Source organism: Rhinolophus ferrumequinum, chromosome 18 (genome assembly GCF_004115265.2).
Source record: "Rhinolophus ferrumequinum isolate MPI-CBG mRhiFer1 chromosome 18, mRhiFer1_v1.p, whole genome shotgun sequence".
Taxonomy (NCBI): domain Eukaryota; kingdom Metazoa; phylum Chordata; class Mammalia; order Chiroptera; family Rhinolophidae; genus Rhinolophus; species Rhinolophus ferrumequinum.
In genome coordinates, this window is record NC_046301.1 from 16,134,447 (window position 1) to 16,146,976 (window position 12,530).

Sequence of the window (12,530 nt, forward strand, 5' to 3'; positions counted from 1 at the left end):
ACTTAGTATCTTACATTAGAACTTGTTATAGGAGCCATAAAATATAGACTGAAAATCTATACTAACCTAACAACATTTCAAGTAAGTTTATGCCTATTGATCCTAAAGACCCTCACTTGCTATTGGGCAATTTTGTACTCTAAGTGAACTTCAACTCTCAACATTCAATATAGATCCAAAATATAGATCAAAAACGACAAATTTGAAAAGGTATTAGTAGCACTTTATTGAATATATTAAGTGGCAATTGGGTTAGTAAACAAAAATAAAACAGTAATGTATTCTTTGAGAACTCATTTTTAAGTATAAAGTGCGTTTCACTCAGTTTTCCTTTTCTATCAGTCTGAATTATAATTAAGGCATGTTAAAGTTTTTCATATTCAATCATAAACCACCCCCCCAACCAAACACATGCTCAAAATGGTCAATCAAATGCAGTAAGTTATCTAGACATTTGCCAGAGTTTGCCCTGAATGTCTTGCTTTCTCCTCCTTGAAACACTGAGAATAAAAGTCACAAGAAATAGCAGGTATTAGTTTTCCTTTGAAGAAAAAAAGTCCAAAAATCTCTACTCTACCAGAATTCCTTTGTCTTTTTAGGCTGCAATAAAGTGGATAGGTTTTTTGTTGGATTTTTGTTTTCCATTTCCCAGTGAACAGACTCCCACCGGCAGGTTACAGCCTGTTCCTGAAGAGGATTACGTGGCACAGTCCACGGTCTGCCTCGACTTCATCAGTTCTCGTTTCAGCTGCTCAAAGCACACAAACATGATGACGTTCCAGGATCCGAGTCTCAAGAAGGAAGGCACTAATCTAGGAAAGTACATATCACCGTTCTATTAGTCTCCTTGAAATTCTTAAAGCCATTATGTATAATACAGGCAGTTTATGCTTTTCATTTTGCCACTCTTCTGTGAAGAGGCGTAAAAGTACCTGTTCATCTTTCCCTCCTCTGCCTAAAGTAGAGTTTCATTTGGATGTCCTATATTGCTTCAAAACAAAACCAGGTGATCCCAATCCCACCAAACCACAGTGTGTCTCCTTTTTCATAGCCTTTCCTTCTTTTTTGAGAGGAGGGGACATTTCTGTTTTGTTTGCTTTGCTTCGCTTTCTGAATGGAAAGTAGAAAACTACTGTGTTTTCCTGAAAATGAGACCGGGTCTTATATTAATTTTTCCTCCAAAAGACGCATTAGGCCTTATGTTCAGGGGATGTTATCCTGAAAAAAAACATGCTAGGACTTATTTTCTGGTTAGGTTTTATTTACGGGAGAACACAGTATTAAAAGAGGAAATAAAAGGAGAAAACAAAGAAGTGATGAATAGGTAGACCATTTTTCAGAGTCATGAAATTAGTGCTATCTGGATTTTGGTAGCTCTTGTCCTTAAAAAGACTGTCAGGAGTCTAAGTGTATTTTTGGTTTGCTTCTGTTTTTTGGTTACTGTTTTTTGGTTTCTGTTTTTGTTACTGTTTTTTGTTTGTTTTTTTAATTTTGCCAATCTATGCAAGCCAAATGATTGATTTTGAATGCCTGTTTGCAGGAGAAAAAGATGCCATCAGTTAAATCTGCCATGCATACATTTTTCTTAAGAGATCTGTCCTGTAAAAAATCATCCCCAAAGATTTTTTTTTGGTGGGGGAGGGAGGAAGGGGCCTCTTGACGTATATCTCCTGACTCCTGGTTGTGTGTGTTTTAATTAAGGTAAAATACACATAACATAAATTGACCATGTTAGCCATTTTAAGTGTGGAATTCAGTAGCATTAAATACATCGTGTGCAATCGCTCACCATTATCCATCTCCAGAACCTGTTTGTCATCCCAAACAGAAGCTGTGTACCCGTTAAAAAATAACTCCCTACTATACCCTCCCCTTAGCCCCTGGTAACCACCATTCCACTTTCTGTCTCTATGAATTTAACTACTATAGGTACCCCAGATAAGTAGAATCATGCAATATTTGTCTTTCTGTATCGGGCTCGTTTTATTTAGCATCATGTTTTCAGTGTTCATCCTTGTAGCACATACTCCCCCCCCTTTGAAATTTAAATTTCAAAGGTTTTAAATTTGAAAAAAAATTATTAAATGGCTAATGGTTAATAACTGATATATCCATTTTAATTTCACAATATATTTCATTTTTATTGTATCACAAATACAGATTATAGTAAATTGGAACCTTTTGTATAATGTGCATGGTGCATTTATGCTTTATAAGGTTTGAGGCATTGCCTTACAATTTTTAAGGCTTATGGAATTTTGTTACTTTACTGCCAGTGTAATCCTTATTGAGTATATGCATTAATTAGTTGATACTACATTTTTTTAGAAAGGTACTCCCCAATATAATATTGCTTTATAGGATAATGTTATCTATACAATACTAGTTTCTATACTATACAATGTGGATGTCTCAAATAAAATATAAGGAAGATTATACTTACAGTAGAAAAAAATGGCAAATAGTATCTGACATAGTAATAAACCACATCGTTTTCTGCACCACTTTTCTAGATCAAGGGCAATGATTTTGCTCTAGTTTTGCTTTCATGTAATCTAAAAAACTGAGTCCATTAAAATAGTAAAAATCATATCTTGTTTTCTTATAGTCCTCTAGTATGCTTTCCCTTCACTTTATAGTTCTCCTGCCCAGAGAAGGCAAAATACTACCTACATTTCTAATAGATTGGGACCAAGGGAAAAATCACTGGTTTCGAATGAGCCTCTTACCGAGACTGAGAAAATAGAATTTCCCTACACAGTGGAATTGGTGGATTGGAGAAATTGATGGCAAGGGAAAGGAAACACTAAGTGTCCTGCATGTACTGAGGCTGGCAAGCTGCATATCAGTTGTTTAGATGAGACGTGTCCCCAAGCACACAGCTACCCTGAGCACAGCATTCTAGATTCGGAAGGTCGTAGCTTACCCCTTGAAGAAAGCCGATGGTCCTTCCTTGGTGAACATTGTCATTGCGCAGTTGGGCACACTTGGGTACTGTCCTGGTGTAGAATTAACAAATCTGGTTTTCACCACATCCACTGGAGAGGACAGAACTGTTGTGCAAAATCCAGCGATAACAGCCGACACGACATGGCAGGGCACATCGTCTAAAACGGGTCAATGAAACCAGGCAACGTCAGACATTGGGAGGGGCTGCTAGTTTTCAGTTGTCCTTATACACCTGTTGATAACAGGAGGTCACCCTGGATGTCTTCTAAATAAATAAGATTATACTTCCACTAGAAAAGGATGGCAAATAGTTCCTGGCATGGTGGGCTGTGTTTTAGGAAAATGTCCCGTCAGTTTTCTCTGCACCCATAGGCTAAGGCATGATGCCTGATGTGTAGGCATCTCATACTTTTTTATTAAAGTCATTGTCCAGGGGAATTTCAGTGTCTCTAGAACCTGTTAAAATGTTGTTTTTAGTAACCTGCCTAATGGTGCTACATTTGGATAAAACCACTGATGAACTCATACAACTGTCTTGTCAGGATGGACTCACCTCCTGACTCCTGCTATATAAAGAATACCATGTTAACCAAGGTCTCATATATTAGTATTAAATGAGAATAATGCTGATGTAAGAATACAGTTGCATTTTATTTTAAAAAAAATATTACAGAACTTCTAAAACTTAGGGCTTTGGCCTTTTTCTGCTTCTCAGAAGTTATATCTAATGTTCAAAATACTTAATTTTTTTAAAAGAAAACTGTTACAATTAAGGGATTCAGAGTAACGTGGCTAGAAAAGCTCCAAGATGAAATTGTCAATATGCAGACCTGTTTGTTGTATAACATAGGAAGTTACCTGCTAGTATTTGGTTTTTCACAAGGGCCTCCTTCATTAGGTCGTATGTTACTAGCTCTGTACAATTGATGATGACATTTCTTGCCAGATTGGGAGTAGTCCCTGGGGGGGGAAAAATGTTTAATAACCCCATGATATGAAAAGGTGCTAATTGAATATATGTGTCTTAATGCCTTTTAAATCCACTGTGAAGTTAGTTACCTTTCCAAAGACCTGTCAAGCCTTCAGTTGTTGCTATAATTCTGTAAGCGTTGTAAGTCCCAGTGTAGCGAGGTTTGGGACCATATAGATGGCTCTGTGCTTGAAGTCTGACCTTCACGACCTCTGTGGGTTGCCCAATGAATACTGCCACACATCCAGTCGTTAGGCCAGCTGAGATCTTGTTTCCTAAGCTACCTGTTGCAATCCACAGAGGAAAAAAATATCAAGAAGAAAACAAATCAAGACCCAGAATGTATCTATATGTCTTTTTAATTTTAATGGTTAGTATTATTGTATCTTTATGCTTATATGTGTGTTGATCATGCACTAAATATGTGCTAAATCGTAGTAGAGCTGAAAGACTTCAAAGCTGACTAAACTTTTTAAAATATGAAGACTTTCAAGGACAAAGAAAACACAATGCCTATGAAAAACATGGCTTTCTTGTATTTAGCTTTTTCCCCCCTCCCAGCATTTCCCAACTGGGAGGAGGCACCAGTTCAGATATTGGTGTTTGCTTGCCAAGTTGTTATGAAGACCACTACCCTGTGTGTAACATTTTCTGAACAGAGCTGGGTCCAGGGCATGTCTCTGGTTGTCTGCCCCTCTCAGGAACCCTTCTTGCTTACTTTCTTTCCCTGTGGTGAAGTACTCCTGGACGGTGTCATAGAGCCCAATCCTAAGAGAGGCAGAGCTTATCTGTCTCTGGAAGCCGGCAGGCAGCCCGCTGTAGAGTTTCACTGGTCCTTCAGTTTTCACCAGAGTGGTGATGGTTCCCAGAACGCCTTTATACTTAGGGGCGGTGGAGGTCGGGCATTCACCTTGGATCTGGAAATGAGAAAAGCACAGGTCAGAGGGAAGTGAAAATTGAGTGAGTGGTCCTGCCTGGTGAGGAGGAAATAAAGACTGGTATCAGGCTGTCCTCTGTGGAAAAACATTAAGCCAAGATTTTTCCACTATGTTCCTATTTTCAGTTCCTTTTCCCTTCCAGCAACATCTATCTGCCTGTCTATCTATACATATATACGGAGAGAGAGAAGCTGCAACGCAAATGTTGAACACCGCCCCCCCTTGAACTCTCCAGAACCCCTAAGGCAGTAGGATGGGAAGGTATCCCTGCTTAATCAAAGAAGGAAGGAGAAGGAGCCTGGCTTGCGAAGTCCAGAGAGGCTGATACGCTTAGGTCGTAGAACACTTAGTGCGCCCAACTTGTGGCGGTTTGACTGACTAGTCATGGTCAACCCATCTTCCGTGGCCCTTGTGGTTCTTCAGTTACTCTCCAGTTGGAAAGTTCCAGTTTCCAACCCAAATGCATCCAGTCCTGTGACAAGGACAAACTGGCTTTTAAGGTGGCCACCTACCCTACGCATCTACCTGAGAAAGGGCGGTTAAACCAAGGCCAGGATCAAAGGGGCACACACATCATAGTCCCCCCTCTGCCCGGAGATGTCCCCCATCCCCTTCCCGCTCGCTACCTGTAGCCTGACTTTGGCTGTGTCCAGCGGGAAGGTGATGGCATCCGCCACACAGGCCGCCACTCCGGCTGAGATAATCTTGACCGCCATGGTCGGCGGCGGCACCTCCGAGGCTGTCGGGCCCGTCATCGTCACTCAGGTGGCGGAGCCGAGGCGCCGGCGCCGGGGAGAAGGGCTGCAGCCCGAGGGTGACCGTTCTCCCTGCCCCTTTGCTCCTGTCCGCAGGGGCAGCAAAGCGGAGCTCTCTGCCCTGTGGGAAGCCGTCCGCCGGCCGAGGGGCCAGGGAGAGCGCAGAAGGGGGGCTGAGTCGGGCAGCGCCTCCCTCCCCACCCTCGCACCAGGAGCACCCACTGCGCCCAAGTGGCAGCGCCTTGCTCTCTGCCTGCGGCGGGGGACTTATGTAGCCTGTCTCTCGGGGCTGAACCCCGCGCCAGGTCTCGGAAGACCCGGGCGTGGGACCTGCAGGGCGTGCCCCGGGGCTCCGGGTCCCTCCCACACGCATCCTCGCTCGCTCGCGCCTGGGGAGCCGCCCTTCACCCCGAAAGCACTCGTTTTGTACCTGGCGGTCTGCACCCTGCGCTCCGCGCGTCCTGCCCGCACGCCTGCCCGCAGGCTTCTGTCCCCCTCAGGCTGAGCGTCCTGGGCTGGGAGGGGAGCAGCTGGGGGGCTCCCCGAAACAAGCTGCATCTCAGTGATCCTGGTACAAGGTCCTGCCAAGCCAGCGCTCTCGGAGGCAAGAGTGGGGCGCTCCTCTCATTCCTCTGAATCCCCAGGAACCCTGCAGGCACCGTCCAGGCTTCCCTGTCCTCTCCTTTTCACTATTCTCCACACTCTGAACTTTTAAACGAAATAAAATGTTTCATTTCAGCACTTTTTGTAGGAGGGTGTCAAATGATATAATAGACATACTAGAAAGCAAACAGTAAATTGCTAAAAGTGCTGCAGAAAGTGAGATGTCACTTGCTCCGTTTAATTTTATTTCTTAGGGGGGTACAGTGGAAAGGTTCCAAGCGCACTTCTGCTGCTGACCTACTATGTGACCCTGGGCCCATCATCTGTAGTTTCACTTTTGCTTCCATTTTAGTAGAATGCGGTTCCAGAGCCATTTCAGGTGAGGAATCCTGCTGCTGACTTACCTGTAGCGATAAACATTGTAACGTGTGTTTGTTGTGGGAGGAGGAGCTTTTCCCTCTTCTGTCCTTCCGCACAGGTTTATTTTGAGTGTTCATTTATTCTTTTGGTCCAGGAGCAGGGAGAATAAAATCTGAAGTCCCTAGAGATTAATTTCCTAAATCCTCTCTAAGAACAAGTTGTGTGCCCTGTGCAAGAAACCAGTCCTGAGGGGCTTCCTAGGGAAGTCAGGCTGGAGGGGCGCTGAGGACGTCCAAGTCAAAGGGTCAAAGGTCAGATGGACCCTGATACACAGGAGGAGGAGCCTGTGGCTTTTCTCTGCAAGCACCTGTTGAAATAAAGAGCACTTCAGGCACGTAAGTAGCCTGCGGAAAGGCAGAGATGTTGGGGAAAGCAGTGTGAATAGATGGCGATGCATTCTGTTGGCCTGACGGGGACACTGGAGGGTGGGAAAGGAAGAGAGAGGCAGGGGAAGAAGCTGGTAAGAGACGAAGCTGCAGAAGCCCCGTGAGGCTCATTGAGAGCAGACCCTGAATGTCTATTCCGAATGTGGACTCATGTCACCACCTCATGCCTGCGCAGTACTTTACAGATCGTCAAGCGCTGTCACATAACTGTCACATTTCATCTGTAGACAGTACAGCTTTATGAATGGCTGGATATGAAGTCAATGATTTTTCAGAGATGACTCAGAACTTGGGCAGTGGGCTCAGTGCTGGTGTCAACTGATTGTCATGAGGCGGTTGGTAGGGGGAGGTGACTTTCGAAGCAAGGACATGAGAGTAGCTTTTGAAGTCTCGGAATTATTGCAGAGAAGGGAGTGTCTGATAGGTAGAGCGACCCCATAGGACGCTGCGTGTAGCATGTTAAGAGAGCAAGAAATCAGAGCTGGGTGGAATTTGGTGGACAACCATGTGGCAGTGATGAAAGAGGGCACACTTTACGTGGGAGTGACTACAAACAAGAAAAGGGGTCAAGAGCCAAGCCATAGAGGTACCCAAAGTTACGGTCTGGGAAGGATGGCCTTGTCAGGGGTAAAGTCAGGAAAAGGAACAGCATACACGGCCACAGAGCGATGGTGTTTGAGAACATCATTAAGAAAGGATTGACCCGTGTGAAGTTTGGAAAAAGTGTCAAAAGGGGACAAAAACAAAGAAAAGCCTTTTGGATTTGGCTCTTACATTGTTGGTGATCTTAGGGAGAGCAACAGTGGTGGAATTATTTTGTTGAGAGGCTGATGGCTGAGCAGAGACTGAGAATGTTCCATTTAGTCGGACTCAATGAACGAGAGGGGTCATCACTCCTTGTTAACTTTGGTGAGCTTCTGCTAGCAACTGGTTAACCCCCAAACCACAACCAAACCCTCCTTCACAGTGGTTCCCTCTGTAGTGGTTTTAAAGCATAATCCCAAATCCCTCCTACTGGAGGGGGTAGGTCCGTGTTTCACCCCCTTACATTTGGGCCGGCTTGTGTATACTTGGACCAATAGAATAAGACAGAACTGATGCTATTTGGTTTCTGAGGCTAGATCATTAAAGTCCTCTCAGCTTCTATTCCCTGGAACATGTGGAGCCCTGGGCCACCATGTAAGAAATCTAACTTCTCTGAAGGCCATCATGCTGGAGAGGCCCGATGTAGGTACTCCCAGACCTCCCATCAAGGCACCAGACACGAGAGTGCAGCTGTTTGGGGCTGTTTGCATAAACCCACCTGCCAGCTGACTACCACCAAGTAATCTCCGTCAATGTCAGTAGGACAGAAAAATCATCCAGCTGAGCCCTGCCCCAATTCCTGACCCATAAAATTGTGAGCTATAATGAAATGGTTGTTCTTTTAAGCTGGAACACCACCTTGACTTTTTGGAGAAGCTGGGAGTGGCAGGCACTCTCTTTGTCCTTCCTTCTACCATCTTCATAATGGAGTCAGAGCAGTGGGCGGGTGTAGGACTTTTGTATTTGGACTATAAAAAGACATCACACTACATTTTTGAAGACAGAGTTGTTGTTTTTCCATAGGCACATGTTTGCATGTTTTAAAAAGGCAAAGTGTGACAAATTAGAGGAGAGGGTGGAATGAAAGCTATTAGAAACTGAGGGGATATGAGAAAAAGATCTGTTAGAAATAGGAAAAGTTGTAGTCCAAAACCAATAAGGACAGGTAAGGAGAGGGGACCTGTAACAAGATGAAGAGGCAGATTTATTTGAGACCGGAAGGAGGAATGACAGCAAAAGCCTCTGGATAACTAACAGACGTGGTCAGTTAGAATCTTCTCTAGGAGATAGTGCAGGTCACTCGGGACCGAGCACCTGAGACTTGCTAGGCACAATGCCAGTTCTGGGGGTCCAAGAAGAAGCAGGAGTCAAAAGCTGCCTGTGAGTTCACAGGAGTTCAGGCTTCTGAAAATGGTTCTGATTCCAAGGAACAGGCTAGCTCACCCCTTCTGAGAAGTAGGAGAAAGTTTGCCCCAGGTTGGAGAGAACAGTAGGGGAGGGGGTAGAATCCCCAAAGGGTCAGACTTCTGCTCTTCTGGCACAAAGAAGTGAGGAGGTGAAGAATAGGTCAGTGTGGGTAGGGGTGAAGGACCTGGATGACGTAGCGAACGAGTGGCACCAAGTTCCTACTGCGCCCGATTTCTATTTTCCTCTTTTAAAATCTAGGACACCGTGTACAACTGTACATGCTCAAACTGTTGGAGTCACCGAAGAAAATGTCTCCATTGTAAATAGGAAAACAGTGCATGCATTTGGAGAATGTTCTACTCTTACCCATAATTCTCTCATTAACCACCAGTAGGGAAAAATCTTAGTGTAGTTGTATAGATAAATGTGCAAACGACACAAAGAGCATTTATAAAAGAAGAAATGCAAACTTTAAAATTAGGGGGGATAGATTTAATATCATTGACAAAGAAATGGACCTCTTTCATCTTGTAAATGAATACCTTGCCCCTACCAAAATTATAATTATTAGAATATTTACATATACGTTTTAAATTTAATACTATGAATAGAAATAATGACTGCTACAATTACAAATTATGAACATTAAAATGGAATTACAATATCAATGCTATACTAATGGTAGCATTGTAAATTTGCATGATTCTTTTAGAAAACAGTTTGGCGTTGAGCCAAGAAAAATGTCCATAGCCTTTGATCCAGTAATTCTATTTCTGGATATCTACCCTAAAATAATTAGTCAAAATGTGGAAAAGTCATATATAAGATGATGCTTATTACAGCTTAATATTTAAAACAGCAAGTTGGTGGGGGTACTAACCTCACTTGGGACTGAGACGTGCATGTCTGGGATTGTGTGTGTTAGTGGTACACAGATGTGTACAGAGGTGCCCTGATATGTCAGTGGGAAAGAAGACTGCCCTGAGGAATAGGGACAGAGTGAGGGCAGGACGGGATGGGGTTTTCTCCGTCCCACCCAGCCCAAACAGAGAGACTATCAAGCTGTGTTAAGGAGGAAATACCCCATTTCTGTCCTGATGAAGGGACTATAGCACAGTGATTAAGAAGCCAGCTGGGTGAGCACGGACAGATTACTTTACCTCTCTGAACCTGAAATTCTTCCCTTGTACGGTGACTATTCCTGCGTCATTAGATTCTTGTTATTGACAGATCACTCTTGGCGCTTAGCACCCACGTACATCATCCGCAGACCCCCATGGAAGATGTATCCACTTCATGCACGTGATACTTACATAGTATTTAACAAGTGCTAGACTCTGTTCGAAGCACTTTACACAGTTTCACACATTTTGTCCTCATTGCAGACCCCTGAGGTTTGTACTATTGTTACTTCATGGATGAGGAAACTCAGAGGCTCAGAAGAGTGAAGGAACTTCTGGGAATGGTGCTCTTCAGATCTGTCTGACCCCCAAACGCTCAGTCACTCTAGGATACCCAAATTGCCTTCCCTGTATATTTATGACACGATGCTCCCCTATGTTTTGAAGGTATATGATGGCTAGGTATACGCGTAGATTTTTTCTATAAGTCATACCAAAAAATCACATGAAATATATCCTTTACTTGGTTTGTTTGCATCACTAGGGGACTTACAAAGAAAAGAATAAACATTCTAAGACTTTTACTTTAAAAATCACTTTAATTCATCTTCAGTAGACCCTGGTAAAAAGAGGTGGGGAACATAATATCTGAGAGATAGAAAATGAGATTTGTAGAGCTCAAAGCCCAGTGGAGGGACCAGTGCATGAAGAGGAAAAGATACTGAGAACAGGCCATTCCTCTCCTCAGATACTTGGAAGCATATCCAGTGGAAAGGTTAGATTCGTTCTGCAGGTAGCTAAGGAAAGAATTAGTGCCGAGGAGTGGAAAGTGTAAGTGACAGATTTTAGATAAGGGTAAAAAATGTTCTACTGGTGAATGTGATCAGAGATGGGATGGGATGCTATTTTGGAATGAGTTCTTTCTTGCTGAAGGTATTTCAGGTACTTTGGTGGAATATTAATTCAGAGCAGATTTATTGTCAGAAGGACCTGGATTTGAATCTATCATTTGCTACCTATGTGACCTCAGGCGTCTTATTTAATCTCTTTACACTTCTGTTTCCCTGTGTGTAAAATGGGGAGGCAATCAGAATTATAGCAATGTTGTGAGGAGATAATTAAATAACACCATAGCTACGGAGTATTGGCACGATAGCTACAGAGTGGCACCTAAAAGGGCACAAGAAGTCATGGTTACAGTTACATTTTTCATTAATACAGTTTGGATGACCACTTTGCAGGTTGTTGTAGGGAACCAAAGGTTTTACTAAAGGTTCTACTAAAAGATGTGAAAGGTCTCTCACCCTCTGAGCTCCTGAGTCTCTGACTCCGTGACCCACCCTGGGATACAGTTGCTATGTAGGAGAAGCAGGACTGGGTCCCAGACCTCTTTATTGAGAGTGGGCAGAAGTACCATATGGGTAAAATGGGGACATTCCTGCTGAGAAAAAGCCTTGAGGCTCCTGGTACGTGTGTGGGGGTGGGGTGGGGTTAGGGTGAAGTGGGGTGGGGGCTCTGTTCAGATGAGGACGTGAGGACATCGTTGCCAGGTTAGAGGTCACAGCTCAGGTCCAGGACCCTCTCCTTCCATAACCCTCCGCTTCACAATCTCCCAGACATATGGAAATTTCAGAGTTGTGTGTCCTGCCTGGCAGAGAGGATTTGGCTAAAGGTCAAGGATTGCAGTCTGAGAGTGAATGTGACCCAGACAGTGGGGGAAGGAGCAAAGGCTAACTGAGGTTATGTTGGAAGTGTTCTTTGTGATGTCTGGGGCTATTGCTTCAAACACTGTTGGCCTATTTCCAACCGTTCGTGGAAGTCAGAGACGTGCCAAAAGGCCTTCTCAGCCTGTGCACGGACTGTGAAGACCCCCTGCAGCCCCTGTGCGGGGAGCTATTGGTACCGAGTGTCTGGGAAAGAGGAAGCCCTAACAATCGGAGTAAGATGGATTTTAGTTCAGCCACCTGCATGATGGAGCAGGGCAAAATAGACAAAATGGCATGATTGTAGCTTTTAAAAGAGCAGCTGAGGTTGGCTCCTTTGCAGAGAAAAATAAAAAGTACCCAATAGAATAAAGTGCCCTTGGAGAAGTAGATCTTTCTAAGGTTGAAGGGCGATCTGATTTGCATCATGCTTTGGGGCATGACTATGGAGGGAGTAGAGAAAACTGGCCTCCATCCACTGTCAAGAGCTTCTGACTGTCAGGGAGGCCACCAGGGAGTCACCTGTGTGCCGGCGGGAGCCCTGGTGGGAGGTGCCAGATGTGTGTGAGCTGTGGCGGATGGTGCTCTGAGCCCTGTGAGATGGGCTGGCACTGGCAGAAACAGGGCATTGGCAGGGCGGTGGAGGGAAATTTTGCCAGCTTAAGGACATGAACCTAAGGGAAATGACCTTTT

At 44.1% G+C, this 12,530-nt stretch overlaps 1 protein-coding gene across 1 annotated transcript; it reads right to left on the bottom strand.

Annotated features, from left to right (window-relative positions):
* Nucleotides 1–206: 206 nt before the first annotated feature.
* UCP1 (uncoupling protein 1) lies at nt 207–5,865 on the bottom strand. Its single transcript, XM_033134538.1, has 6 exons — nt 5,484–5,865; nt 4,638–4,836; nt 4,009–4,203; nt 3,808–3,909; nt 2,927–3,107; nt 207–812 (listed from the first exon to the last, which is right to left on the bottom strand). The coding sequence occupies exons 1-6, from the start codon at nt 5,610–5,612 to the stop codon at nt 698–700; spliced, it is 921 nt and encodes a 306-aa protein (XP_032990429.1). The 5' UTR covers nt 5,613–5,865; the 3' UTR covers nt 207–697.
* Nucleotides 5,866–12,530: the final 6,665 nt, after the last annotated feature.

Excerpts from the sequence above, each read along its gene's own strand:
- UCP1 (XM_033134538.1), bottom strand. The coding sequence starts at position 5,612 with ATGACGGGCCCGACAGCCTCGGAGGTGCCGCCGCCGACCATGGCGGTC. Across the intron at positions 4,837-5,483 it reads CAGCCAAAGTCAGGCTACAG|ATCCAAGGTGAATGCCCGAC; the intron begins GTAGCGAGCGGG and ends TCTCATTTCCAG. Across the intron at positions 813-2,926 it reads CCATCGGCTTTCTTCAAGGG|ATTAGTGCCTTCCTTCTTGA; the intron begins GTAAGCTACGAC and ends GTACTTTCCTAG.